The sequence below is a fragment of the Pelodiscus sinensis genome, chromosome 1 (assembly GCF_049634645.1).
Source record: "Pelodiscus sinensis isolate JC-2024 chromosome 1, ASM4963464v1, whole genome shotgun sequence".
Classification (NCBI taxonomy): Eukaryota; Metazoa; Chordata; order Testudines; family Trionychidae; genus Pelodiscus; species Pelodiscus sinensis.
In genome coordinates, this window is record NC_134711.1 from 26,496,094 (window position 1) to 26,522,579 (window position 26,486).

General features: G+C 43.5%; 2 protein-coding genes across 7 annotated transcripts in view; both read left to right on the forward strand.

The window, feature by feature from the left end:
* PRKAR2B (protein kinase cAMP-dependent type II regulatory subunit beta) overlaps window positions 1–1,764 on the forward strand; it is a 151,103-nt gene extending 149,339 nt beyond the window's left edge. For all 5 annotated transcript variants that reach the window (XM_075927056.1, XM_075927071.1, XM_075927059.1 and 2 more), the window contains one exon: window positions 500–1,764. In XM_075927056.1, the coding sequence (XP_075783171.1) occupies window positions 500–633 (134 nt within the window). In that variant the 3' untranslated portion in view covers window positions 634–1,764. The remainder of the gene's footprint in view (window positions 1–499) is intronic.
* A 4,270-nt stretch (window positions 1,765–6,034) lies between these two features.
* HBP1 (HMG-box transcription factor 1) overlaps window positions 6,035–26,486 on the forward strand; it is a 45,348-nt gene continuing 24,896 nt past the window's right edge. The window contains exons 1-6 of one of the 2 annotated variants that reach the window (XM_006120387.4): window positions 6,035–6,163; window positions 16,404–16,596; window positions 18,698–18,932; window positions 20,172–20,304; window positions 21,217–21,328; window positions 21,417–21,529. In XM_006120387.4, the coding sequence (XP_006120449.4) occupies window positions 6,056–6,163; window positions 16,404–16,596; window positions 18,698–18,932; window positions 20,172–20,304; window positions 21,217–21,328; window positions 21,417–21,529 (894 nt within the window). In that variant the 5' untranslated portion in view covers window positions 6,035–6,055. Of the gene's footprint in view, window positions 6,164–13,742; window positions 13,854–16,403; window positions 16,597–18,697; window positions 18,933–20,171; window positions 20,305–21,216; window positions 21,329–21,416; window positions 21,530–26,486 lie in introns of those variants that run through there. The other variant, XM_075927045.1, reaches the window with a different exon arrangement.

The window sequence follows — 26,486 nt, forward strand, 5'->3', positions numbered from 1 at the left end:
TTGCAGAAGAGGACATGCAAATGGAGCGCTCATTTGCATATCTTGCACTGTCATTTGCATATCTTCTTCCGATCCTTTTTGCGGAAGAGGTTTTTTCAATAAAAATCCTGCGCAGACTGGGCCATTTGTTATAAAAAAAACCTTTTGCGCAAGAGTCCTTATTCCTCAGAAAATGAGGTTTACAGGCTCTTGTGCAAAGGGTTTTTTTTTGTGACAAACGGCCCCGTCTACACAGGGCTTTTTATAGTAAAAACAGCTTCCGCAAAAAGGATCGGAAGAAGATATGCAAATGAGAGTGCAAGATATGCAAATGAGCGCTCCATTTGCATTTCCTCTTTCGCAAAACACCAGCAGTGTAAACATAGCCCCAGTGAAACCTTTTCCATTACAATTTAAAAATCTGCACAGTAAATGTCATAAATTCTGAAATTCATTTCTGCAACTGATGGGCCGTGTTACATTCTCTCTCTTTTCTCTCCACCCCACCTTTTTATCTTAGTTATGGATGTGCAGGCATTTGAAAGGCTTTTGGGACCTTGTATGGAAATTATGAAAAGAAACATTGCAAACTATGAGGAGCAGATAGTTGCTTTGTTTGGAACAAACATGGACATTGCTGATGCCAGTGAATGAAATAAAGTGCGGAACTACAAGATCCGTTATGAGAAAATAGCACAGTAGTGGTTAGTCCACTGAGAACGTGTCTATCTTCCTGTAGATGCCAAGCATTTTCTGTGATTTGAGGGTCTGGGGTTTTTTGTTTGTTTGTTGGGGTTTATTTTCAATTTTTTACATATTACAACATATGTATCAGTAAACCATGTAGAGATTTAACAGACTTTCGTCCTGATTTTCAGAAGAACATGGCACCAGTAGTTCCAGTTGAAGTCAGGGGTAGCTGTAGATGCACAGCAGCTTTTGAAAATCAGGTTCTTTGTATACAGCATTTCATAAAGAATAAATTTTAAGAAAACATTATGCTGATGAATTTGTTCAACCAACTTCTGTTCTATAAAATGGTTCAGATTTTATGGAAAGACTGTTAGCTTGAATGCGATATGTTGAAAGTGTTAATGCACAAAGTGTTCGTAAGTATTGGTAATGCAGAAGGTATACTGTAGTTATCCATTTCTGCCTTTTTAAATTGTCATGATTTTATGTTGCAATTACTATAGCTGTATAAAAAAATAAATAACTCAAATTCCTCATAACAGTAAGGCACAATGATACATTTTGTGTAAAGTTCATTAACCAAGTCTTATTTGAACATTTTTGTAATTTGGTAATAAAGTCCTCTTAATATGTCACATTTCAGCAAGCCCATTTGTAAAATATTGTAATATCTTATGCAATTTAGGGGATTTTTATATTTTTGCAATAAACTGCATTTTTATTTGTTACACATAAACAGTACATTCCTCCATTGAGAGAGCTGCAAATGAATCTCAATGCAAGCATGTTTTTTAAAAACAGGCAAAAGTACTTTATGTAGGCAATTGTCACATTCTATCTAATTGTGCATAATCTACATCATTTTTCTTCTAATTTATTCCTTAAAATGTATGCATTTTGTCCGTTCATATTTGATGTCTAATCTAGGATTAAATTCTGTCCCTAGAAATCACTTATTTTTCTGTGTTAAATCTTTCCATCTTTCAAGTAAAATGTTCTTCATACCTCTTTCTTTTTAGTAGAGGATTCAAGCTATTAAAGTATTGAAAGACACATTAACATTATTTGTTCCTGGAAATCCTTACCAGCAAGTTTCAGGTGAATCTGAGAGATCAATTGAAAGGTCGTTTTATGCATCTTTGGAGGGTATTATTAAAGCTGACAAATTCTGCGTTGGTCTTTAGACATCAAAGGCCCGTCCCTAAGACATCATAAAAGACTGTTATTGCAGCAGTCGGAGGATGGGGTAAATTTTTCTCTGTGACTAAGGAAGGAGTATTATCTAACTTAAAATAAGAAAGCATGGTTCATTTCTAACTAGAAAAAGTGTGTGACTGAAACTATGAGACAGTCCAGTTCTCACATTTATACTGACATGTTTATTGCTCCATGTTGTTCATATAAATTACAGTAGTTTTGCCAAGACAGAACCAGAAGAATTTTGGCAAAGTTGCTTGCTCCCTGATTTGAACAAATGAAACATTACATCTTTTCTTCTTACAAAATGACTTTTCCAATGCAACATATTTGTGTTTGTCACATTACATAATTATATATCTTGTAGTTATAGTGATCCATTCTGAAGATTTATACAATCATATTGAATATGCTCAATTATGATTATACAATACTATTACTAATATGTAATTTATATTGTATAATATGATATAAATTATAAATGAACATTGTTAATAAAAACAGTCTCAGCAAAATTTACGTGTCAACAATTTTTTTTACACAGCCTCCTGATATGAATAGTTGCACATATGATTTCCTTTGTAGTTTTGATTTACTGAAAAAAGGGAGGGGTTATACTGTTATAACTCTAAGGGAGGGGTGGGGAACCTCAGGCCTGGGAGCTGGATGCAACCCCCAGCTTTCCTGGATCCAGCCCCCAAGGCTCAGCACTGGGGAGTCCACAATGGCACGCCAGTCCTCTTGCCACCCATCTGCAGCCTTGCCCCCCCAGGCTCTGGTGTGCAAGGTGAATATGGAGAGTGTCTTTCTCCTTTTCAGTCAGAGGCTTCTCACTTTGCTTCTTACTTGTGTGTGGCCCCTGGCTGATGTTTCTGTGGGTTTGTGGCCCCCATTCAAAAAAGGTTCCCCACCCCTTCTCTAAGGAAACATCAGGTAACCAAAATCATTCTGAATGCTTAATCTATAAAAGTTACTTAATTTTTGCACTAGTTTAATGTTATTCAGAAAAATGCTAATGATTACCTGTATGATGAAGAATTCCAGTCAAGGCCATAAATGCTAATAACAATATTTTCAATATTGTTTGTTATATTTAAAGTTTCCTTACAATAAACAACACTTTTATATGAATATATATGTTGTTCATTTTTATATATAGTTAAAGTGAATTATTTATAGCAATTTATTAACACATTTGTCATTCTTAAACATTTGTTGTAGTGCTTTAAACCTTTGAAGAGCTTTACAAATATTGCTCAGTTCTTCATATGTCGGGAATAAATGAAAGAGAAAATAATTTGCATACAAACAGAATGTCTAGCAAATCTGGACATTCAGATCTAATACAGGACAATCTAGATTGAATATCAGGACATAGTAGGGTTGCCAGATACTTTCACAAAAAATACCACACATGGAGGGAAAAAATTGGTTGAGAAAAAAAAATCCAGGGGACCAAACTTGTTGAGCCAAAAATAAACAGTCACTGCACCTTTAAGTCCCCACGCTCTCCCAGCCCCTGCCAGACATGGCGGGAAGAATGTCCCAAGCGGCCTTCCGTCCATGAAAAACAGAAAATATCAGCCTTTTTTAACCAGAGGCCGCAAATACCTGACTGTCTGAGACAATATTGCACACCTGGCAACCCTAGGACATACAGTGTTGACTACTTTTAACCATTTTACCACAAACCCCATGGTCCTCAGTCCCCTGCCTCCAAAAAGCCTCTGTGTCCAGTAATAAACTGCAGCAAAATGTCAAATGCTAAAGGTGTGATGACTATAAGACATGCACAAATGTTGGGTTTAATGAGGTCCATGGTCTGACTCTACCTTGCAGCAGGTTGTTGTTGTTGTACTACTGATAACTGGAAAAAAAAATCTGTGGGCAATGAGTGAGGATTTAGCTCAGCTGAGTGCATCTCACTAAACAGTAAAGTTTGCCTTTGTTTTATTAATATAAATCATTCTGGAACAGTTAATCTTAATTCTGGTATTTCCTAACAAGTTAACTTTGCTACTTAAGCAATGTTCTTTCAAGTTTCTTTAATGTAGTATTTTATACAGGTTTTTATTTGGTGAACCACTGCCCTCTACTGGATGGAACATCTGGTCTTTTACTCATTTTCTCTCCTACAGATTTACAATATATAAATAGATTTGAATTAGGGGTGTTAAAACAGTTAACTATGGGGGAAATGAAACAGAATATAATCCTATCCCAAAATGGTGCACCAAATGTTCAGTAATGTGTGGACAGGTTAGACTACAAAGCAGGAATCTGAAACTGCAGGGAGGAAAGCTCTTTTGATCATGGCTGCATGAGAATGAATTAACATAAGACTATGGCAAACATTCTTGCTGACCTCTCAGAAGTAAAGTGCAGTTAAATAAAGATTTATTATTTAAATTATATTTTACATATAATATGGCAATTGCCCGTGCTGCACCTCCTTTATGTACAGTGGACTTCAGTCTTACAGGTGGTCACTCCAGTGCCTTTGGACACAGACTTCACTGTTTTAAAATGTTTCATAGTCATGGGCGGCGAGTTAAATGGGCTCGTGGTGCCCATGCTCCAACAATATTCAGAGCCAGGGGCCCTGCTCCACTGATATTTGGAGATGCGTCTCTCCTCCGGCCCTGTCTGGAGCAGGCCCCGGCCCCCACCTGTCGGTCCCCCTGCACATCTTCCCTGGCCCTGGACTGTCCCTGCCGCGTGCAGCTTTCAGTCTGGCTCCCCCATGCTGGCGCGCACGGCCGGCTGCTGCTGCCATGCATGGCATTTACAGGTGAGCGGGAAGATGCCCGGGCATGATGTCCTTGAGACAATGCCCAGTCCAGACCTAACTACATGTATCTTACTTCAAAGAGACTTTAACACCAGATTACAAAGGTAAACCTCAGAACTGTCATGGGCCTTAACAAAGATGCTAACTACCTTACCCATTACAAAGATAGCTTCCCCAATTATCACCCCAATATCATTTTCTCATAATGGCTGGGTCTACACTGGGCCACTTATTCCGGAAAATCAGCCGCTTTTCTGGAATAAGCTGCAAGCTGTCTACACTGGCCCTTGAATTTCTGGAAAAGCAACGACGCTCTACTGTACAAAATCAGCCGCTATTCCGGAAAAACTATTCTGCTCTCGCTCGGGCATAAGTCCTTATTCCGGAACACTGTTCCGGAAAAGGGCCAGTGTAGACAGCCCAGTAGTCTTTTCTGGAAAAAAGCCCCGATTGCAAAAATGGCGATCGGGGCTCTTTTCCGGAAAAGCGCGTCTACATTGGCCACAGACGCTTTTCCGGAAAAAGGGCTTTTCCGGAAAAGCAGCCTGCCACTGTAGATGCTCCTTTTCCAGAAAAACTGAAAACGGAATAGTATTCTGTTTTAAGCAGTTCTGGAAATTCATGCCAGTGTAGACACAGCCATAGACACTAACCTCAACCCCCTCTCTGTTGTAAAATCTGAGTTGTCAATTTTATATGTGTTCACTTTTTTTTTATTGTATCCCTTTGGTATATATGGTCACGCCAATTTTCTTCCACAATTTGATCTGAGGAAGTGGGTCTGGCCCACAAAAGCTCATCACCTAATAAACCATCTTGTTAGTCTTTAAAGTGCTGCATAGTCCTGTCTTTTGTTTCAGCAAGACAAGACTAACAGGGCTACATCTCTATTACTATTAACCTGCTCTTGATACAGTCTTGTTTAATTGTAAACTCTTCAGGGTAGGAATAGTCTCTTACACCTTTAGAGTTATGCACAAATTGATCTGCTCTGGGCCACCATAATAGTAAGAATGCTGATGTGGTCCCAGCATCTGAAAGTTTGGGGACCCCCGGTTTAGCATCATCTCCCCTTCAGCTTGGCCTCTTGTGCTAAGTCTCCTGTGTAAAGTTAGCCAGAGGGGCAGATACACGTGTCCCTATGACTCTTGTTTACTATCAGTCGGGCGCTTCGCAGCGCATTCTGGGTCTTGCTGTCCAGCTGCTCCCTGTTCACTCGCCCTCGGTGTAAAAAGAAACTACTCTTCCCAGAATGCAGCCTGAGCGCAGGGACTTCGCCATTAGCCAATCGGGACGCGACTTCACAGTGATTGACATGCTACTCTATGTAATCGTTCGCGCAGGATAGTCAAAACATGTCCGCCCTTCGCAATAGAATCCTGATGGGCAGGTCAGATGGCCAATAGCAAAGGGACATGCCCAAGGAGGACGAATCCAGGCGAGCGGGCGGGGCTTCAGAGAGGGGGAGAACGGAGGGGGAATCTAGAAATGGCGACGGGTTTGGTAAGTGGTGAAAAGTTTTGGGCTGAGCCGAGAGGAGTCCGGGGACTGGCGAGGGCGGCGGGGACGGGGCTGGGGGCCGTTGCTGAGGGAGGCTTTGGGCTCTGACCTTTGGACCGGGGTTCAACCCCGCGCGAGGCAAACTCCGAATCGCTGTGTCGGTCCCGGGGGGGGGGGCGGCGGTGCGGGCGCTGCCCCCCCTCCCCCCCGGCGTTGCGCCGTGGGCCCCTCGGGGCGCCTCCGCCGAGCCCTGCGCACTTCGGGTGTCCGGCTATGTGCGCCCGCAGCGCGGTGCGGCCCCTGCCCTCGGGTGGGGCGGTATCTGAACGCGGGGAGGGAATCAGGAGCCAGGCTTGGGGCACCTGAGGAGCCCGAGTGCGGCTCCGCTGGCGCCTGAGGCGGGGGTGGGGGGAACCGGGGCGACCCCACTCTCCCCTCCCCCACCAGGCTTCTTGTTACGCAGTTTGAATGAATGGGCCTTGCGCGCATGCGCCGTGCAAGGGAGAAGTTTATAAACAAGGGCAGCTTCCAGGCGCTGGTCACATGAGCGGGAGGGGGAGGGGGGCGCTGGCAGCTGCGGAGCCTGTTTCCGCCGGCCGGGCCGTGGCCAGTCCCGTGCTGCGCTCGGCTTCTCCTCCTGCCCCCGCGGCGTCTGGGTCTCTGCCTCGCTGCTTTGTCCCGCGGCCCAGGAAACAATGTATTCTCTGGTTGACAAGCCATAAATGCGCAGTCAAGATCAGGACAACTTTGGGTGGATGATTAAGGGGAAAAACAAATTTTCATTTTTTAAATTCCAATTAAATACACATATAGAGTGTATAAATTAGCTTTATAACATTCGTAGACTTTTCGGGAGGTTCATCAAGATTTTCACTTCTGTTTGTTTATGTAGTTTAGGTCAATGGCTCTCAGCTTTTGCAGAGTACTGTACTCCTTTCATTCATCTGATTTGCATGCCCCCAAATTTCACTGCACTCAACTATTTGTGTACATAATCATGCATGAACACAGAAGTGTCACAGCACACAGTTAAAATTGCTTATTACTCAACCTATAATTATAAAATAAATCTATTAGAATATAAATATTGTCCTAAAATCTCAGTATAGTATGTATGGAAGTATAAACAAAACAGTGTATGCCATTTTAGTTTGCACAGATTTTTCTAATGCCTGTTATGTAGCCTGTTGTAAATTAGGCAAACTTGTAGATGAGTTGATGTACCCATAGAACACATCTGCATTCCCCCAAAGGTTTATGTACCTCTGGTTGAGAATGAATGAGCTAGTTCTTTACGTAAATCCATTTGTAGTTAGGAAACCAATTGGGAATTGAAAAAGCAGGAAAGTTTGTTTTCTTCTATTTGTGAATAAAAAGGTGAGAGAGCTACCTGTTCTAAAATCTTGAAGAACAACATGGTGATTAGAAAAAATCAGTTAAATTCATTAACTATATATAAGATTTCTTTTCTTGAATAAGTTTTAGATGAAAGACATGTTTTCATAATTTTTGATAAATCTTTTAATGCATCCACTCCAGCAAATGTAATTTTATTTAATTAAAAAAACTATTTAAAAATTTTCTGTGCATTGAATATTAAGTCCAGTATCTAGATAGAGCTTGAAAGAAATCACAAGTAAAATATTGTCATTCAACAGGCTCCACGCTGCACTGCCACTTTGAAGCATCCTTTCCACCTCCTTGCTGCCTCTTTCTCAGTGATGAAGGGACTAGCTGACTAGCCTGTCAACTGTCCAATAAGTATTTGCTTATCGGGTAGTTGACTAGACTTCACATCCCTGATGGGCAGCATGGCTGAGGGTAGGGGATAGAGGGGACCAGCTGGCTTGGGGCCAGTGGCAGGGAACACCTCCCCTATTCTGAAAAATTTTCTCATTCAGGACTGGTCAGGTCCCAACATTGCCGGACCAGGGAGATTCAACCTGTATACTTAAACTCCTAATTGTCCTTAGTCTTGCTTCCCTCATTAACTTTGATTTTATGCATATTATTATCTATGTTTCCCTTTCTTCATTTGTTATATATTGCTTTTTTATTTCTAACTGTGTGTTGTGAATCAACATTTACTGGCATTTACTGATAAATGTAATACTTCCAACCCTAAAAATATGCTTTAGTCAAACACAGGTTATTGGACACAATGCAGGGATAACAGAATGAAATTTAGTGGCCTGTGATGTATATAGAAGGTCAGACTAGTTGGCTACGTCTACATTGGCCCCTTTTCCAAAAGGGGCATGCTAATTTGACAGGTCGTAATAGGGAAATCCGCGGGGGATTTAAATATCCCCCGCGGCATTTAAATAAAAATGTCCGCCGCTTTTTTCCGGCTTTTAGAAAAGCCGGAAAAGAGCGTCTACACTGGCCCCGATCCTCCGGAAAAAAGCCCTTTGAAGTAGGAATAAGAGATCTCCGGAAAAGGGCTTTTTTCCGGAGGATCGGGGCCAGTGTAGACGCTCTTTTCCGGCTTTTCTAAAAGCCGGAAAAAAGCGACGGACATTTTTATTTAAATGCCGCGGGGGATATTTAAATCCCCCGCGGATTTCCCTATTACGACCTGTCAAATTAGCATGCCCCTTTCGGAAAAGGGGCCAATGTAGACGTAGCCGTTGAGTTAATGGCCCCTTTTGTCTTTAAAAATCTGTGAAACTGTAATTCACACCTCGTCTCTTATCTAATATGTTTTCTAAAGTGTAGTGGGTCACTGGTACAAAAGCCAAAGTGGAAACAAAATCCCAGTCCTTGGAAGCTTGTAGCATTTTTTATTTTTTTGCAGCAGGTGGACATCTCCCCTTTTCCCCTCCAACTTCTGAAAGAGTTCCAGTGCCCCTTAGAAGCTGGCCTAAGAATGACATGATCCAGGAGTAATGTGGGGGTGAAATAAAATGTATATGAATGTACATGCAGCTTTCATTTGGAGACAATTATGCTACAATCCAATTGAAACAGGTAGAAGGATCCTGTGTGTGGCATTCAAATGGTTTGAGCAGTATAACATTCTTCGACCCTCAGAGAATAGAAGATAGCTTGTAGAATTGGATAAAAGCCATTGTAGTTCAGTATATCTAATTATAAAATGCTCTATATACAGCAGGGGTGGGCAATAATTTTTGACCGGGGGCCACTTCAGAAATTTTTGAAGTGGTCCCAGGCCACCCTGGAAGGGGCAGAGACTGATGCAGAAGGTGTGGGGCCAGGACACTTGTGTGCTTCCCCACCCACAGACCCTGATTGGTCTTGGGGTGGGGGAGCGTGCAAAGTCTCCGAGAGAACCACTAGCTGTTCTGAGCAGCTGGTGGTTCCCTCTAAGCACCTGTGCCCCTGGCAGTGGGAGGAGACTTTGCATGCTTCCCCCTGACCCCAGGCCCTGGTTGCCCTGGGGGCAGAGGGAGTGGCAGGGCTTCCTTGGGCCGGATCAACTTGCTTGGTGGACAAGATCTGGCCCGTAGAGATCTTTTTGCCTACGCTGGTATACAGCCTAATATATTGTCTGTCTTGGTTTCTGAGACATTGGCAGGTGTTTGAGGGGGAAAAGATAATGCCCAAAGGAAAATTGTGGAATATAGTCTAATCCCAATATACCAGCTCAATGTGGCTTTGGTAGATATTGCTCAATCACTGAATGTCATTTTTATAGAGATATTTGTACATTTTAATAGACGGTATATAGCCAATTATTGAACTCATAAATTGTCAATTTTGTAAACATGAATAACTCAACTAATTTTTAAAAGCTGTGTTTATGCGGTCATTCACATTTGTCTTTGTTGACCAAAAGGAAATAAGCTGTTATGATGTCATACCACAATTCTGTGTATTTGGCAAATATATTTATAGCAAAGGTTTTTAAGCACAAAACAGAATTAAAAAGAAAAAAACTGTACTCTCAGGCTAATTGTTGTTTATTCAGTAATGTCCTAGAGAAGAGAAAAAAACATGATGCCCAAATCAAACCTGGAACCACTTTTTTTCTTATTTATAGAAGATGTTTCTAAGACTTTACCCAGACAAAAATTTCTCTATATGTAAAAGTTATTGAGAGCTGGAAACATTAACTCATTTTCTGGCTGAAAAATGTATTCCTCATGTTAAGACATGCACACTGTACAGATGGTATTGCTCATAGACTTTGAATTTATTAGGTGAATTAGGGCAGATACTTTATGAATTTAGCACTTATTTTAGAGAAATATCTTTTATGTGGAGCAACTAGGTTGGTCATTTTGGCAGGGACAGAAAAATCGAGGAGAAACAAAAGCCATGCAAGAAGAGAAGGAGAAAGCATAGAGAACATAAGGGACAGGAAAAGGTGGAAGGCTAGAAAAGAAGGACATAGACCAGGAGGGGGGAACTTCGGGCCCCGGCTTGCTTGGATCCAGCCCCTGAGCCTCAGGGCTCCTCTCCAGAATTGGGGAGCCCGTGCTGGCATGCCAGCTTCCCAACCCCTCACTGCCCCCAACATGGGGCTGGAGCGCACAGCATATACTAGCCTTGGCTTTCCTAGGCTCTGGTGTGTGAGTTGAATGTGGGAAGTGTCTTTCTCCTCAGTCAGGGGCCACATTAGTGAGGTTTTATTTTGTTTGTTTGTTTGCTTCTGACTTGCATGTGGCCTTCAACTGATTTTTCTGAGGGTCAGCGGCCCCGGACCCACACAGGGTCCTCACCCCTGGCATAGACAGAAGAAGCTAGAACAACCTCAAGAACGGATATGGCTCTGGTTTGTAGGGTTGTTCCCTTCCCTGCCACCGTATGAAGGGCTAGACCCAAATGGAGGATGGAAAGAAAAAAGCCAGAATAAAATCTAAAGGATGGAAATAGGGATGGCAAAATTTAAATGACATGATGCATGTAGCATTTAAATAATATTTATGTATGTAAGATCTCTTTCTCCATTTCACTGTGTAGTCCCCTGGAGAACACCCAAAATTCTGTCAGAACAAATTCTACTTTGACGCACAAGTATAAATAATTAATTATAAGTGACTTGGAAAATGTGAATGAATAGCTCAATAAATTTGGAGTGGGAAGCAAGGTGATTGCAAAATGTTGATTAGGAAACTTGAGTCAAATTATTGCCTAATACTAGACATAACTCAGTGGTCTCCAACCTTCTTAAGTGCAAGATCACTTTTTCAATTTAAGTCAATTCAGGATTTGCCTCAACCCAAGTTCCCTTGTCCTACTTCCTTCCCTACCCCTTCTTTGAGGCCCTGCCCCACCACAGCCCTTCTCCAAGACCCCACCCTTCACATTCTGAGGAGGTGGGAGGAAGGGAAGACCCTGACATCAGTAGCCCCACTCTTCTGCCTCTCCCACCTTGAACAGCATACTAAAGCCCCCCGGAGGGCAGCAGTGGAGGGAAGGGCAACTGAATGCTCTGCCTCCAAGCCAAACCAGTCAGGATCACCTGTCACAGACTCCAAGATCTACCAGTAGATCTCGACCTACTGGTTGGTAACCACTGACATAACTAGATTGACAAAGCAGGTATTTTAAAAAATTTGTTACCTCACCTCCCATCCCTTCTTCTACCCCAATTTTTCTTTACAGGACTAAAATGTGTTGTTCAGATGTTTGCCAGAAGCTGGGAATGGGTGACGGGAATAGATCACTTGATTATGTGTTCTGCTAATTCTCTCTGAGGCAACTGGCATTGGCCACACTTGGAAGATAGGATACTGGGCTCCATCTTTTAGAGGTGTTAATCTTAATCATTCCATTGTGACAATCTGTCAAGAAATGTGTACGACAGACCAAATAATTCATCAGAAGTAGAGTAGAAGCAGACCATTAAGCATAAATTATCACAAATCAGCTGTCATTTTGGACAGCTTTGGTTGTGATATTTATCGTTGGGTTTGGCATGATTTATAAAGTATTCTTCTCCCTTCGCATTCATGTGAAAAATTCAGTTTTTTAGAGAGAAACCCTCCTTTTTAAAGTCTTGGAATTTTGTACATAATACCAATTGCATCGCTGAGCATTTGATTAATGTACAGGCAGTCCCCGAGTTACGCGGATCCGACTTATGTCGGATCCGTAGTTACGAACGGGGATTCTCGCCCCGGAGAACTAGAGCAGCGGGACGCCTGGTCCCGCCGCCCGCCTTCTCCGGGGCGAGAAAAGCTGCTCCCCGTCTCCCTGGTCTGCTGGCTCCGCCAGCAGACCAGGGAGACGGGAGCAAAGCGGCGGAGCACCGGGGCCGGACCCGCGGCCGCTTCCAGATCAGCTGGAAGCCGCGGGGGTCCTGCCGGGTGCTCCGCCGCTCTGTGCAGCGTCTCCCTGGTCTGCAGACCAGGGAGATGCTGCGCAGAGCCCCGGAGGACCCGGGCCGGACCGCGGCGCTGATCTGGAAGCGCCACGGTTTGGCCCGGGTCCTCCGCAGCTTTGCTCCACGTCTCCCTGGTCTGCTGGGGGGGACGCAGCTAGTGCCCCCCCAGCAGACCAGGGAGACATGGAGCAAAGCCGGGGGCCTGTGGTAGAGCAGGTGGGGCACTGCCGGTTGGTCCCGCAGCACCGCTTCTTGGCGCTACTGGACCAACCCGGCAGCACCCCAGCTGCTCTGCCCCAGGCGTCCTGATTCAGCTGCTGATCAGTTTCAGCAGCGGCTGAATCAGGATGCCTGGGGCAGAGCAGCTGGGGTGCTGCTGGGTTGGTCCAGTAGCTCCGAGGAGCAGCCCGCTACTGGACCAAGCCAGCAGCACCCGAGCTGCTCTGCCCTAGGCGTCCCAAAGTCAGCCACTGCTGAAACTGACCAGCAGCTGACTACAGGAAGCCCAAGGCAGAGTTGCTCTGCCCTGGGCTTCCTGGAATCAGCTGCTGATCAGTTTCAGCAGCAGCTGACTTGGGGACGTCTGGTGTTCTTATCTTGAATCTGTATGTAAGTGGAACTGGTGTCCAGATTCAGCGACTGTTGAAACTGATCAGTTTCAGCAGCGGCTGATGCCAGTTCCGATTTACATACAGATTCAACTTAAGAACAAACCTACAGTCCCTATCTTGTACGTAACCCGGGGACTGCCTGTATAGAGTTTTACTAAAATATGAGCATGCAGCTGTGTAACTTTTAAATAGATGATAGTAATCCGTATTAAAGCCACAGGTCAACATTTTCAGATTTCTAAAGTTATGCATCTGAGCCCTGATGCATCTGGTCCATATGGTTGATGGGCATTGATTTTATTCACAGGATATACAGTGCAGAAAACTGTTCTTCATGGCAGTTTTCCTGAAACTGAGCATTCCACTATTCTGATGTTCTTCATTTCTGCTGTCCTCAATGGAGATAATGCAGCAAGCCATACTTTGAAGAAAATTCTTCAAATAGGAATACAAAAATTAATGTTGACTGATAGTTTATTTTTCTAATACTGATAGTTTAATTTACAGCTTTTCTTTTCTTTTCTTTTCTTTTCTTTTCTTTTCTTTTCTTTTCTTTTCTTTTCTTTTCTTTTCTTTTCTTTTCTTTGACATTCATGTTGACACTGTTGTGAGGTTTGAACTGATGAGAGCTGAACAGCAGTAGTAATATGCTTGCTTTCATTTTGCTTATGCTTATTAGGGTGAATAAGGACTATCTATAGGATAAAGTGTCAGGAGAAGTTTGGCAGTATAAGACCATGATGCTCTTGACCACAAAGTATTGGTGACATGGATTTGGTTTCTAGTGAAGGTGAATAATGTTGCTCACATGGCATGCTGCTTTTTAATGGTATTGTATAATTCTGATTGAATTAAATAAAAAGACTCCCACTGATTCCAAAGACAGCTGAATCAGGCGTAAATGAAAGCTCCCTATGTATGGTTAATGGCAATTGCTCTTCTGCTTCTGAAGTCCTTCTTATGGAGAATACCACAGAGCATTATTTTGCCATCCTTTTTGTTGAATGTGTATGTAAGGCCATTAGAAGCCCTGTTTAGCTTTCCTCAACTTGAAAGGACACAGATATTACACTGATATAAAAATAAGGGATGTTAAATTGTGGGTAATTGACTAATCAAATAGTTGATGCATTTTGCATTGGCTGTTGCTACACTTTAAAGGCGAAAGCACCACTGGAATCTCGTATCAACTGAGGGACTCCCCGCTGACCCTGGGCTCCATCTGGTGCTAGTGCTTTGAAATGCTGCGAATAGCCTGACTCTGGGCTTCTGCTGCAGTGTTTCAAAGCAGCAGCACTGCACGGAGCCTGTGATCAGCTGGGAACTCCCCAGCTGATCTTGGGCATGCTATTGCTTTGAAACTCCTCAGTGAGCCTGACCCCAAGCTCCTGAAGCACTGACCCCCCAAACTCCTGCAGCATTTCAAAGTGACAGCACCGCGCGGAGCCTGGGATCAGCTGGGGAGTCCCAAGCTTACCCTGGGCTCCATGTGCGTTGTGGCTTTGAAACACTGCCGCTGGAGCCCGGAGGCAGGGTCCATGCGGCATTTCAAAGTGGTAGTGCCGCATGGAACCTGGGGTCAGCGAGGAAGTCCCCAGCTAACCCTGGGCTCCATGGGGTGCTGCTGCTTTGAAATGCTGGAAAGAGCCTGATGCTGGGCTCCTGCGGCCACACCACATGTAGCCCTGGGTCTGGCTCCAGGCTCCACACAGCGTTGCTGCTTTGAAGTAGCCTCTCCTTCCCCCCCTTCCCTACTTGCTTCCTCTTTCTGATAGAGGCAGCAAAGTGTGTGTGGGGGGGAGGGGGAAGGCGTCTAGTCAACAGGCTTGTAGACTATCCGATAAGTATTTGCTTATCGGATAGTCGACTAGTCCTTCACATCCCTAATAAAAATAATAATAATGGTGATGGATACTCTTGGTCACAAAAGTGACTATGTCTCCCACTAAAGAAAACAGGAATGACTTTGTAAAAATGCCAAAACTGGCCATAAATGAAAATAAAACAAATCACAGATAATTTTATTGTGGTACCAGAAGTCGGTTGTGAGAGATTTTCAAAGGAACAAATGGGAGAATTAGTGTCCTGTGTGTCTTTGAAACCTCACTTATTACTGTTGTTGGTTTTTATTATTTATATTGTCATAGAATCATAGAATACTAGGACTGGAAGAGACCTCGAGAGGTCAACGAGTCCAGTCCCCTGCCCTCATGGCAGGACCAAATATTGTCTAGACCATCTCTGATAGACATTTCTCTAACCTACTCTTAAATATCTCCAGAGATGGGGATTCCACAACCTCCCTGGGCAATTTATTCCAGAGTTTGACCACCCTGACAGTTAGGAACTTTTTCCTAATGTCCAACCTAAACCTCCCTTGCTGCAGTTTAAGCCCATTGCTTCTTGTTCTATCCTCAGGGGCCAAGATGAACAAGTTTTCTCCCTCTTCCTTATGACACCCTTTTAGATATCTGGCAGCACGTTCAGGCTTCAGCCAGGTCAGAGCTCCATTGTGCTAGGCACGGTACATGTAAATAACAGTTTTAGCCTTAACAGTATATAATTTAAAATACAGGGTGGGAGGTGGATAAAACAAGTTTGTAGGAGGGGAAGGTAACAAAAATAGGCTGTATTAGCACAGATTTGCTGTGTGCACATTTGATTACTGCAACTCATTGGCTATCTTAACCACAACATGCCTAACCATTATCAGATGGCTGTTTTCTATAAGCATAGAGCAGAGGGAAAGATAGTTTGACTTCTTAATAGATTATTCAAAATATTGTAGTGCATAACTGCAGACTCAAAAAGGGGGTACACAGTTGTCCTGTGCCATGGGATTTTCTTTGTCAATTATCCATCTCTTTATATGCTAGCTTATTGTAAAAGATTACCTTTTTAATTGAAAGTAGCTATGAATTGTGTTACAGTGGCTTCAGTCCAGCATTACTTGAAAGACTAGTAAATACACCAAATTATCACTAGAAAAAAAAAATTCATTCTTTAAGAAACAGCATTTCAGAATAATGACCTGCTCCTGTTATAGCTGATACTAACATTTAGTCCAAAATATTCATTTTATTTTAAATATTAGAGCAACAAGACTTTAGGAAAAGAAGAAAGCAAGCTGCCAATGTAAATGTAATTAAAATGTAATAAAACTGACTAAAATTGGCTATTTGTTCTTCACTATAATTAAGCATTTGGTAACACAAAAAGATAAAAATAGTAGGTGAGATTTTGGATAAAGGAGGGCTTGATGATAACAATTTGTACGTGGAGCCACATAACACATTCAGTATTTCACAATTTTTATGTGTGTAATTTTGTCTTTTCAAAGTCAGAAAATTTGGAGCATCCTAACATGGTGTGGGAAGTGAAGACAAATCAAATGCCTAATGCAGTCCAGAAACTCCTGTTTGTAGTGGACAAGAGAAATTCAGGGATGAGTGAATCATTGGAGTTACTGAAATGTAATGAGAACCTCCCATCTTCTCCTGGATATGCATCCTCCGATGAGCACATGGAGCTTGGTAAAGAATTTAATAGCATTCTAAAAGTTACATGGAAGGGGCAGTTCTGTAGTTACTCCGTATGGGAACTTTCCATTGAAGTTCATGAAAGTTACACACGGGGGGGGGAGGGGCGCACATCTAGACTACGTTTTACTTTCGAAAGAAGATATACAAATTCGGTGGGAATTTGCATATTTTCTTCCGATTGCTTTTTCGAAAGAGTTTTTTTTGAACAAGCAATCTAGACGCGATTCTTTTGGGAAAAAAAACCTTTTTTCAAAAGAACCTTCTTCCTCAAAAATTGAGGTTTACAGGTTCTTTCGAAAAAAGGGTTTTTTTCCCCCGAAAGAACCGCATCTAGACTGCTTACTATTTCGAAAAAAAAAAAAATTTTTTTTAGAAAAAGTGATCAGAAGAAGATATGCAAATTTCCACTGAATTTGCATATCTTCTTTCGAAAGTAAAACGTAATCTAGACGTGCCGGTTCTTTCGAAAAAAGGGTTTTTTTCCCCCGAAAGAACCGCATCTGGACTGCTTACTATTTCGAAAAAAACAAAACAATTTTTTTTAGAAAAAGTGATCAGAAGAAGATATGCAAATTTCCACTGAATTTGCATATCTTCTTTCGAAAGTAAAACGTAATCTAGACGTGCCCCTGGAGTAACAACAGAATCAGACAGAATTTTGCTCTTTCTAGGGATATACTTACAGTTTTTACTAATGTAGTGCAGGAAATATGCATGACACTATAGTTGATGTATCGTGCCATCTTACAGTACTAAGACGCACTGGTTTCCCTGTTTAGCTCATCCCCAGCTCCTGTCTCAATCACATACAAGCAGATTAGGGATGTTAAATGTGTTTATTCAAGTAAATGTGTAATTGCTGAAAAATTCAGCAGTTACACACAGGAGCAGGAAAGTACACGGCTTCCTGGAAGCTGGTGCATGTGGAAAGCCAGCTTTTACGGGGTCCTGCCTGGCCCTCCATGCAGCTATCTCTGGTTCAGAGGCAAGAGCACAGAGGAAAAGCGGGGACCTATGTGTAACTCTGCATGTTAATTGATGAGTCCAGGCTCATCAATTAACTGTGTACATAGTTATACTTTCACATCCCTAAAGCAGATGTTGCCGGAAACTTGCTTTTAGAACATTGGGCTGTAAGTTTCTGCTCACAATTCCTGTGAAGTTCTTTTTATAGGTGGAGATGTAGTCATCTCCCAGGGGTATTTCAGCTTCTTTGGACCAAGTCCAAATGCAGATTCTGATTCTCGCCTAGAGGAGCATTTAGTTTCAGTGTTATCATGTTCAACAAAAGCAGTATATAAATAAAAGATTAATGTGTAATCAGTGAAATTCACATATAATATCAAGGTACATAGTAGTTCAGTACAAGAAGTGCAAAAGTGTTATTAATTTACACAGCAGTAGAGTATACTGACTCCAGTAAGAACTTAAATAACAGATGGGAAAGTTTGTTTATATGTAAAGTGTGTAGGCTACTGGACATATGTATGTATAACTGCTGCATTCATGGTTTGTGAAATATGTGTCTCCAGATTAGCTGTGAAAGTATGGGAACCATTGGCAGAAATAGCCATGATGTTTATAGTTTTGTAGAGGCTTTCCTGTTGAAGCCGATGTGTTATAGTGCTTGATATTCATTGAACATTTTAATTGGTGTAGTTTAAAGATACACAGTAATTTTATGTACTGATTGATCAGGGTCAGACTGATTCTGGGTCTTTTTGTCTAAACGTTGATCTAATTAAACCTTAAAAATACTGCATTTGCTATCAGAGCCACATTTTGTACGTATGCATTTGTGTTTATAACTTGATCTTTGAAAGGATCTGTTCATTTTAAGTTTTTTATTAAAATTATTGCCTAAGTAAAAATAGGAGTTAAGAGAAGAATTCTATAGTGTCACAGCTGCAGTCTTATAGGTAATATAGATGTGATAAAGGAATTTGAGAAGTACAGATAATTGCTGTATAGACTTTTTTTTTAATTACTGGGTTCCTTCTCTTTTTGTTCACCATAGATTTTTTTTATTCACTATTGTTAAGTATAATTCAGACGTAGAAATAAACATCAATTCTTGTGCACTTGTTTGTAGACGATCTTCCTGAACTACAGGCAGTTCAAATCGATTCTACCCCAACTGCGTTCTACCAGCTTGGTACTGATGTTTCACATCAGGAATATTCAAGGCCTTCATGGAACCAGCATACCTCAAATAACAATTCAGAAAGTGCTTATTCTTGTGAGAGTGGGGTGAACTGGTTGACAGAACTGGCAAACATAGCCACTAGTCCACAGAGTCCTCTCATGCAGTGTTCTTTTTATAACAGGTACAGGCATTCATTTTGGTGCTTTTAGTTCTAAAACAGGCAATACTGTTTATGATGTTACAAACATTTCCTTTATTCCTCAGAAGCATCTCTTTCCCATTGAAGTTCTGGGAATTTCCTATTTTAACTCTGTTCTTGGTCTCTCCATTCCTGCATGGTAATCATATTCTTTTTCCAAAATACAGTATGGATTCCTTTTAGAGCCTATTGCACCAACTTCATAATTTGTCTATATGGGATGAAGTTGAACAGTGCTAGGCAGTCTCACACTGCTAAGAGATCATAGTATACTTGTGCTGCTTTGCCAGTATAGGAGAGACACTAGATATAGCTGCACTGCAATCGGGAGGTGTGATTGCAGTATGCATAGACATTCCCAGACTTGCTTGTGTATGTCTACATGTGCTGCAGTTTTACCTCCTACTCACGCTGTTGACATACTTTGTGTCACAAGCAGGGGAAGTACATCATGAGAGCCACCCAGATTTGTGTCAAAGGGTGGTTAGATTGAATGCTGCTCTGCAGGTTTAGTTGAAGTCTGTAGTGTTGGCCTGTTTCTTTTGGCTCTCTGGCCTATACAACCCTGGTCCTTCCACATGTGACTTTAGCAGCAGAAGAACTGTGGCAGCATGTTGTATTTTTAGAGTAACTTTTCCTCATTTGGATGAGGAATGATCTTGTCATTTTTTTAAAAACTTTCTGCATTGTTGTCATTGTGATTGCCATGAATTCCTGATTGTATTAGAAATTGGTTAGGCTGCTAAGGAAAGATAGAGAATAAAGTCATAATTACAGAAGAAAACCTGAACATAATTGTGAGTTGAAAGCATAAAGACTTTTATGGGGTATGTTCGATGAAGTGGCTTACAGAGCACAGATTGCCTAGTGACTGCATATATAGAAGCTTTGGAACCCAAGTTAAATCAATAAACATGGATATTAAATTGCTCCTACATAATGTGCTAAATGTTTGCCTCTTTTGGGTGGTATGGTTAAATGACAAATTCAACTGTGTGCAAGGAAAGTTGTGTGTTTGTATGGGTCTGTCTGTAAAATGTGAACACAGGCAAGCTGTTGTTTCTGCACACAATTTAGTTGTAGACAGAAGTATTCTCTTTTGGATTTAAATTCATATATGAAAAATAATTGTAAAATAAAATTTATGTAGTGTAATATTAGCATAATTTTGTGATGCCAGAATCTCAAGTTTTATTTTAATAAAAATAATTTTTATTGTAGATCATCTCCTGTTCATATAATAGCAACAAGCAAAAGTTTACATTCCTATGCACGTCCTCCACCAGGATCCTCAAAGAGTGATCCCAGCTTCTCTAAGCATCACTTAGATGAAACACCAGTGAGACATGAAAGGGTGAGTTGTCCTGAAATGCTTGTTAAATTATGTGAAGAATCAGAATAGATGAACAAAAGTTTTCAGAAACTAAAGAAAGTACAAGAATGAAAATGTATACATTCCTAAAGTCATTCCTATTGTAAGTTGGATTTGCCATTATTATTTTTTTAGTATGAGCTTGGTGACTATACACAACACGAAGATAAGTCTGTTGCACAAAGGGATGGCATTCTAAAAGATATACAGAGTAGGTGTATGAGGGAATGCAGAGGAGGAAATACGTTTTTGCTATTTAATTATTCTATTTTTAACCTACACGTGTTGGCTTTGTGAATGAAGTGATGATGTCCCAGACATTTAAACATATGAACAAAGAGCCAGCCTCAACCTCATGTTCTCCACTGCCATGTGTATTTCTTGGCTCTGATTCCTGACTGTTGGTCTTTGGGTCTGAACCTGTTCCTACTAAATTCACTGACAAAACTCTCATCAACTTTAGTGGAACAGTATGAGGCCCTGCGGGTTGACAACACATTTAGCCACATTGTGGGATGAATGGATATGTTGGGTTTTGCAAAAGCATTCCTTGTAACTGACTGAGGCATCAAACTGCAAGGTTTTGAAAAAAATGATGTGTAGACCTTAACCAGAAAAATGGTGGCTCTGGTTCCTCAAATGATGAGCATAAAATTGAGGTTCAGATTTGCTCCTCTTGCCTTGAGCTATTGTATCCCTATTTGCAGGGAGTCCTCATTTTATAGTTCTCAGCTTAAAGTCAGTATGTAAAATTAAGCAAATGCATAAATATTTTCAAGATATTTGTTAAATCATTTGTATGTTTTTGTTTTCTGAATAGACAAAATTAAGCAAATGCATAAATATTTTCAAGATATTTGTTAAATCATTTGTATGTTTTTGTTTTCTGAATAGACAAGTAGTGAATCAGAGTCTGGCATTTTCTGCATGTCGTCGCTGTCGGACGATGATGATCTAGGGTGGTGTCACTCTTGGCCCTCAACTGTTTGGCACTGTTTTTTAAAAGGTAAAATAGCATTCAATGTAGGAGCCTTTTTTTGTAACAGGTTCTTCTTTTGAAAAGAACTTAGTGATCTTTTCTTTTCATATCTCAGGCACACGTTTATGCTTTCACAAAGGATACAACAAAGAATGGCAGGACGTTGAAGATTTTGTTAGATCTAAAGGTTGTGAAAATGAGGACGATCTTCTAATGGGTACTTGCAAGGTAGTCCTTTAATGCTACTGAATCCTTTGCAGTAACTATAGCATAGTGCTTATGTTGTGTTTAACATTATCCTCATCTTGTTGCTTCAAGAGGTTTCTTTTTTGAGTTAGATGCAGCTGTGTATTCTTCTTTAAGTGTCTGTGTGCCCAGCGCACCAGAAATGGAGATATTGCTAGCAGTACCCATAGAAGTTGGGTTTTCATAACCTCTCCCCTCTCCCCTTGGCTATATGAGGCAGTGCTGCCAAGACTCCCCTCGGTTCCTTCTTATCATCTGTGACTGGAGTCATTTCCCAACTGCTCTACTTCTTAGTGACTTTTTCTAATTTGTATATAGCTAATTAGATTCCTTAGTATAGTGTTAGTTTTCTTGTTCGCTTTAGTTGAAGTATTTCCCTGGGGAGTGCCATCATCATGGTTTAAACATTCTTCAGGTGGTGAGGGATCTTCATCTAAACTAGCACGTATTCAACCACCTGCTTCAGCACTGTAACCTTCATTGGATTGGAGGTTGCCTTTAGGTTCTGAGAGTGCTGTCTGGACCTGGAACAATCTCAAGTAGTCTCTAAAGACAAGTATCCTCCACATCACCTTTGCTGTGTGGCGTATTCAGACAATCCACCTGTGATGGGTTGCCTGCTCCCTTGGGACTGTTGCCTGATGTATTGAGACACCACTGAGCCTGCCTGCCTTGTTTGGGCAGCCTGCAATCTTGTCTTGCTGAGCATGGCTCGCCAGCGTGCCCCAGCACAGACACATGGAAGGGCCATGCCCCTCCGTGTGTAGTACAGACTGATACAGTAAACTTCCGATAATCTGGCACCTTTGGGACCCAGGGGGTGCCGTATTATTGGATATGCCAGAGTACCGGAAGGGGGGCTATGGGCGGGGGGGAAGGGTCGGTGAGGAATGGTGCAGCCTGGGCAGCACTCCAGCTGCTCTGCCCCCGGCTTTCCCAAGTCTGCCGCTGGTCAGTTTCAGCAGCGGTGGACTTGGGGAAGCCCGAGGCAGAGCAACTGGGGTGCTGCCGTGTTGGTCCTGAAGCGCCACTCAGGTGAGGGGCGGCGCTGCGGGACCAACCCGTCAGCACCCAAGCTGCTCTGCCCCTGGCTTCCCCAAGTCTGCTGCTGGTCAGTTACAGCAGCACCAGACTTGGGGAAGCCTAGGGCAGAGCAGCTGGGGTGCTCTGCCCCACGGCTTCCCCAAGTCCACCGCTGCTGAAACTGACCAGCTTTGGACTTGGGGAAGCCGGGGGCAGAGCAGCTCCAATTGTCCGACTGGCCAGAGCACTTCTGGGTTCCAGCTGGTGCTGGACTATCGGGAGTGCTGGACCACTAGTTGCCAAACAACTGGAGTTTTACTGTACACAGCTCTTCCAGGAGTTGAACCCCAGATAAATCTGTCTGACTCTGTGTGGCATGGGTGGGCAATAATTTTTGATGGGGGGAGGAGGAGAGGACAACTCCAAGAATTTGGAAAATGGTAGAAGGCCGCACTCTTCCATGATATTAATGGAAGAGGTGTGGGGGTCTGGGATAGAGGTTGATTGCAGAAGGGAGCTTGGGGTAAGGGAGAGAGTTTGGGTGAAGGAGGCAGTTGTGACATGGGGCACTGGACTGGGGTGTAGGGGATTGGATTATGACATAGTGCAGGGAATTAGGGTGCAGGAGGGGGTGCAGGGATTTGGGTTGTGAGCTTGGGCTGGAGGGGACTGTGATATGGGGCAGAGGATGGGGGGGCAGATCTGGGAGGGGATATGGATGCAGGAGAAGGACAGAGGATTTGGGTATGTGGTGTAAGGGACAGAGGGTTGGGGAAGGGACGGACTGGGGTGCCAGAGGCAGGGTCTGGCCAGGAGACTTACCAGCCTGCAGCCTGTTCCTGGCCACAAACTGGCCAGTGGGATTGTGCTGGGGATGGGAGCAGCTCCTAAAGCTTTCTCTCCTCCCCTCCATACTCACAATTTTAAAAGAAAAACAGCCTTGCAGCCATGTTTCTGAGCAGCGTGTGGGTGGGGCGAGGCAAGCAGGAAGCCTGCCTGGGGCTCCCCGCAGCATCCCCGGGCTGGATCTGGTGGCTTGACAGGCCAAATGCAGCCCACGGGCCCTATTTTGCCAAGGCCTGCTGTATGGAATTCCATACAGAGTTAAGTACATGAAAATTTACCCTCTTTCTCAGTGTAAAGAGAGATATGCAGACTGTTGCCCTTTCCCATCCCCCGGCACCAATTATTTTGGATATATTAATAAACAAAAGTGATTTTACTAGGTATAAAAGGTAGGATTTAAGTGGTTATGAGAGAGCACACAGAACAAAGTAGGTTATTAAGCAAAATGAAACAGAACATGCAAACTAAGCTTAATATACAGAGAGAATTGGTTACACATAAGCTCTCACCCTAGATGTGGTTCTAATAATTTCTGCACAGATGGGATGTCCTTCCAGTCTAGATCCAAGTCTTTCTCGTGGTTCATCTTTAGATGTTTCTAACATTCATTCTGGGTGGGATCTCAGGGGAGAACTGACAATAGAATTACCTCACTCCTCGTGGCTGTGTGCCAGATCCGGCTTCTCAGGAAGCAGGCCTGCTGTTGTGAGGAGACTTCCCTCCCACACCTCAGGAAGAAAGGCAGGCAGCACAGGGAAGAAAGAGGAGACAAGAAAGCACGCATGCCTCCTCTGCCCACAATACCACATTCACTTTCTTCTCTTCTCTTTCTTCCCCGTGCTCTGGGGAGGCAGGGAGGGTGTTAAGATGGTGGCGCAAGATCCGGAGTGGCTTTGTCCATCGCTACCTAGAGATCCTCATCCCTGGAGACCCCCAGGTACCTCTTCCCAGGCTCCCACCAGCACCCTGCCCCCTGCCCCTGGACAGACATCATCCAGCACCCTGCCCCTGCCTCCTGGCCAGACACCTACCCCCAGCTTGCTCCTGTAACCTGTTTTCCTGGCTTATGTGTAACCAATTCTCTCAGTATACAGGCAGTCCCCGACTTACGTGGATCCGACTTATGTCGGATCCCTAGATACGAACGGGGTGAGGCAACTCCCGCACATGCGCAGCAGCATTCCCGGGGCTCGCTCACCTGGGTCCTAGGATCCTCCTCCTCCTCGGGCCAGCTCCGACTGGGGTCCCGCAGAGCTGCCGGGCAGAGGAAAAGTGCCTCCCCATGCCCGCTGCCCCTCCCCCGCCAGCAACAGGCTGCCCCCTCCCCTGAGCAACAGGCTGCCGAACAGACAAAAGCAGCCTCTCTGCCCCTCCTCCCCTCTATACATGCCAGGCTCCCGGAGCGCAGCAGCGTCCCTGGGGCTCGCTCACCTGGGTCCTAGAATCCACCTCCTCCTCCTCTTCGGCCGGCTCCAACTGGCCTCTGCCTGCAGCAGCTGGCCACAGGGACAGGGATCCGGCAGAGCTGCCGGGCAGAGGAAAAGTGCCCCCCCCCGCTACCCCCCCCCTGCCATCCTGCACGCCTCCCCCCTCCCCCCCTGCCAGCAACAGGCTGCCCCCTCCCCTGAGCAACAGGCTGCCGAACAGCAGACAAAAGCAGCCTCTCTGCCCCTCCTCCCCCTATACATGCTGGGCTCCCTGGGCAAACAAAGACTCCACCAAAACAACCAAAGTGCTGGCCTCATTGTGTTAGCAAAAAAAGGACCCTCCTCCTAGAACCCTGGGTGGTGTGTGGAAATAAAGCTGTTAGCTCAAAGCATGGTGCAGAGCTGTTTGGTATTTGATGAGTTACTCCTTTAGTCCTGAGTTTGTCACAGGGACAGAAATAGATGTGAAATTTTCTGAACAGGGGAACAGACAGCAAAACAAACATTAGAGGGGAGTTAACCTTTCCCTATGCTATCCAAAACTAAAAAAAATGTTTGGCTAGAGTTTCCCCTACAATATGTACCAGTTCCGACTTACATACAAATTCAACTTAAGAACAAACCTACAGTCCCTATCTTGTACGTAACCCGGGGACTGCCTGTATTAAGCTTAGTTTGCATGTTCTGTTTCATTCTGCACTCCCATCCATATCCCACTCACTGACAGCCCCGTTCTGCACACTGGATCCCTAATTTTTGGTCCCACCTCAGAGTGTAGAGGGGCCAACAGAATCCACTAACCCTGGAACCCAGAAGAGTTAATCTGGCCTGAATCCTTGAACCTCAGACCTATCTTCCCCCCTTCCTCTTCCATGGGGCTGGAGTGCCAGGGGAGTGAGGTGTTTCAGTTGGGGCCACATCAGTGAGGCTTGGGGGGGGGGTTGGAGGGTTGTTTCTTTGCATCTCATTCACTGACTGATTTTTCTATGGGTAAGTGGTCCCTGACCCAAAACAGGTTCCCTGCACCTTCCATAAATAAAGACAATGCAGAAATGTTTTGTGTTGCACATAATATTTTAATTAAAAATGAAGTCTGGCCAACAAGCCCCCAATTGGGACTAAACCTGCATCTGGCCGCAGCGTCATAATACTCTTGTACCCCCTCCACACTCCAACCCCGAGCCCATCATACACGTGAACCCCCTGCCCTGAGCCCCTCACATCCCCAAACTCTTGTACTCCCCCATCCTCAGTCTTGTGCCACAATAGGTATTCCTCTCGTGATCTCTCCCCGTCACCCATTTCCAGACAAAGGCTGCATCCACTCAAAGAAAAAGAAACTGGAACTTACTGTAACGATATTTCTCCCAGATGTGATGCAGACGTGTATTCCATGACCCACCCTTCACCTGCTTGCATTAGAGTCCAGTTTCAGGTCAAGATGGGATCATCTCATTCAGGACAGGAGCTATCACTAAGCGGCATAAATACAGGCCCCTTTCCCCATGGCTGCTACTAGGCAAAATTCTCTAGCTCTGGTGTACTGCACATGCACACACTGAAGTTGAATACACCTCTGTGTCACATCTCAAAGTACCACAGTTACAGTAGGAAACCACTTTTTATAAAGCAGGGTTGGCAGC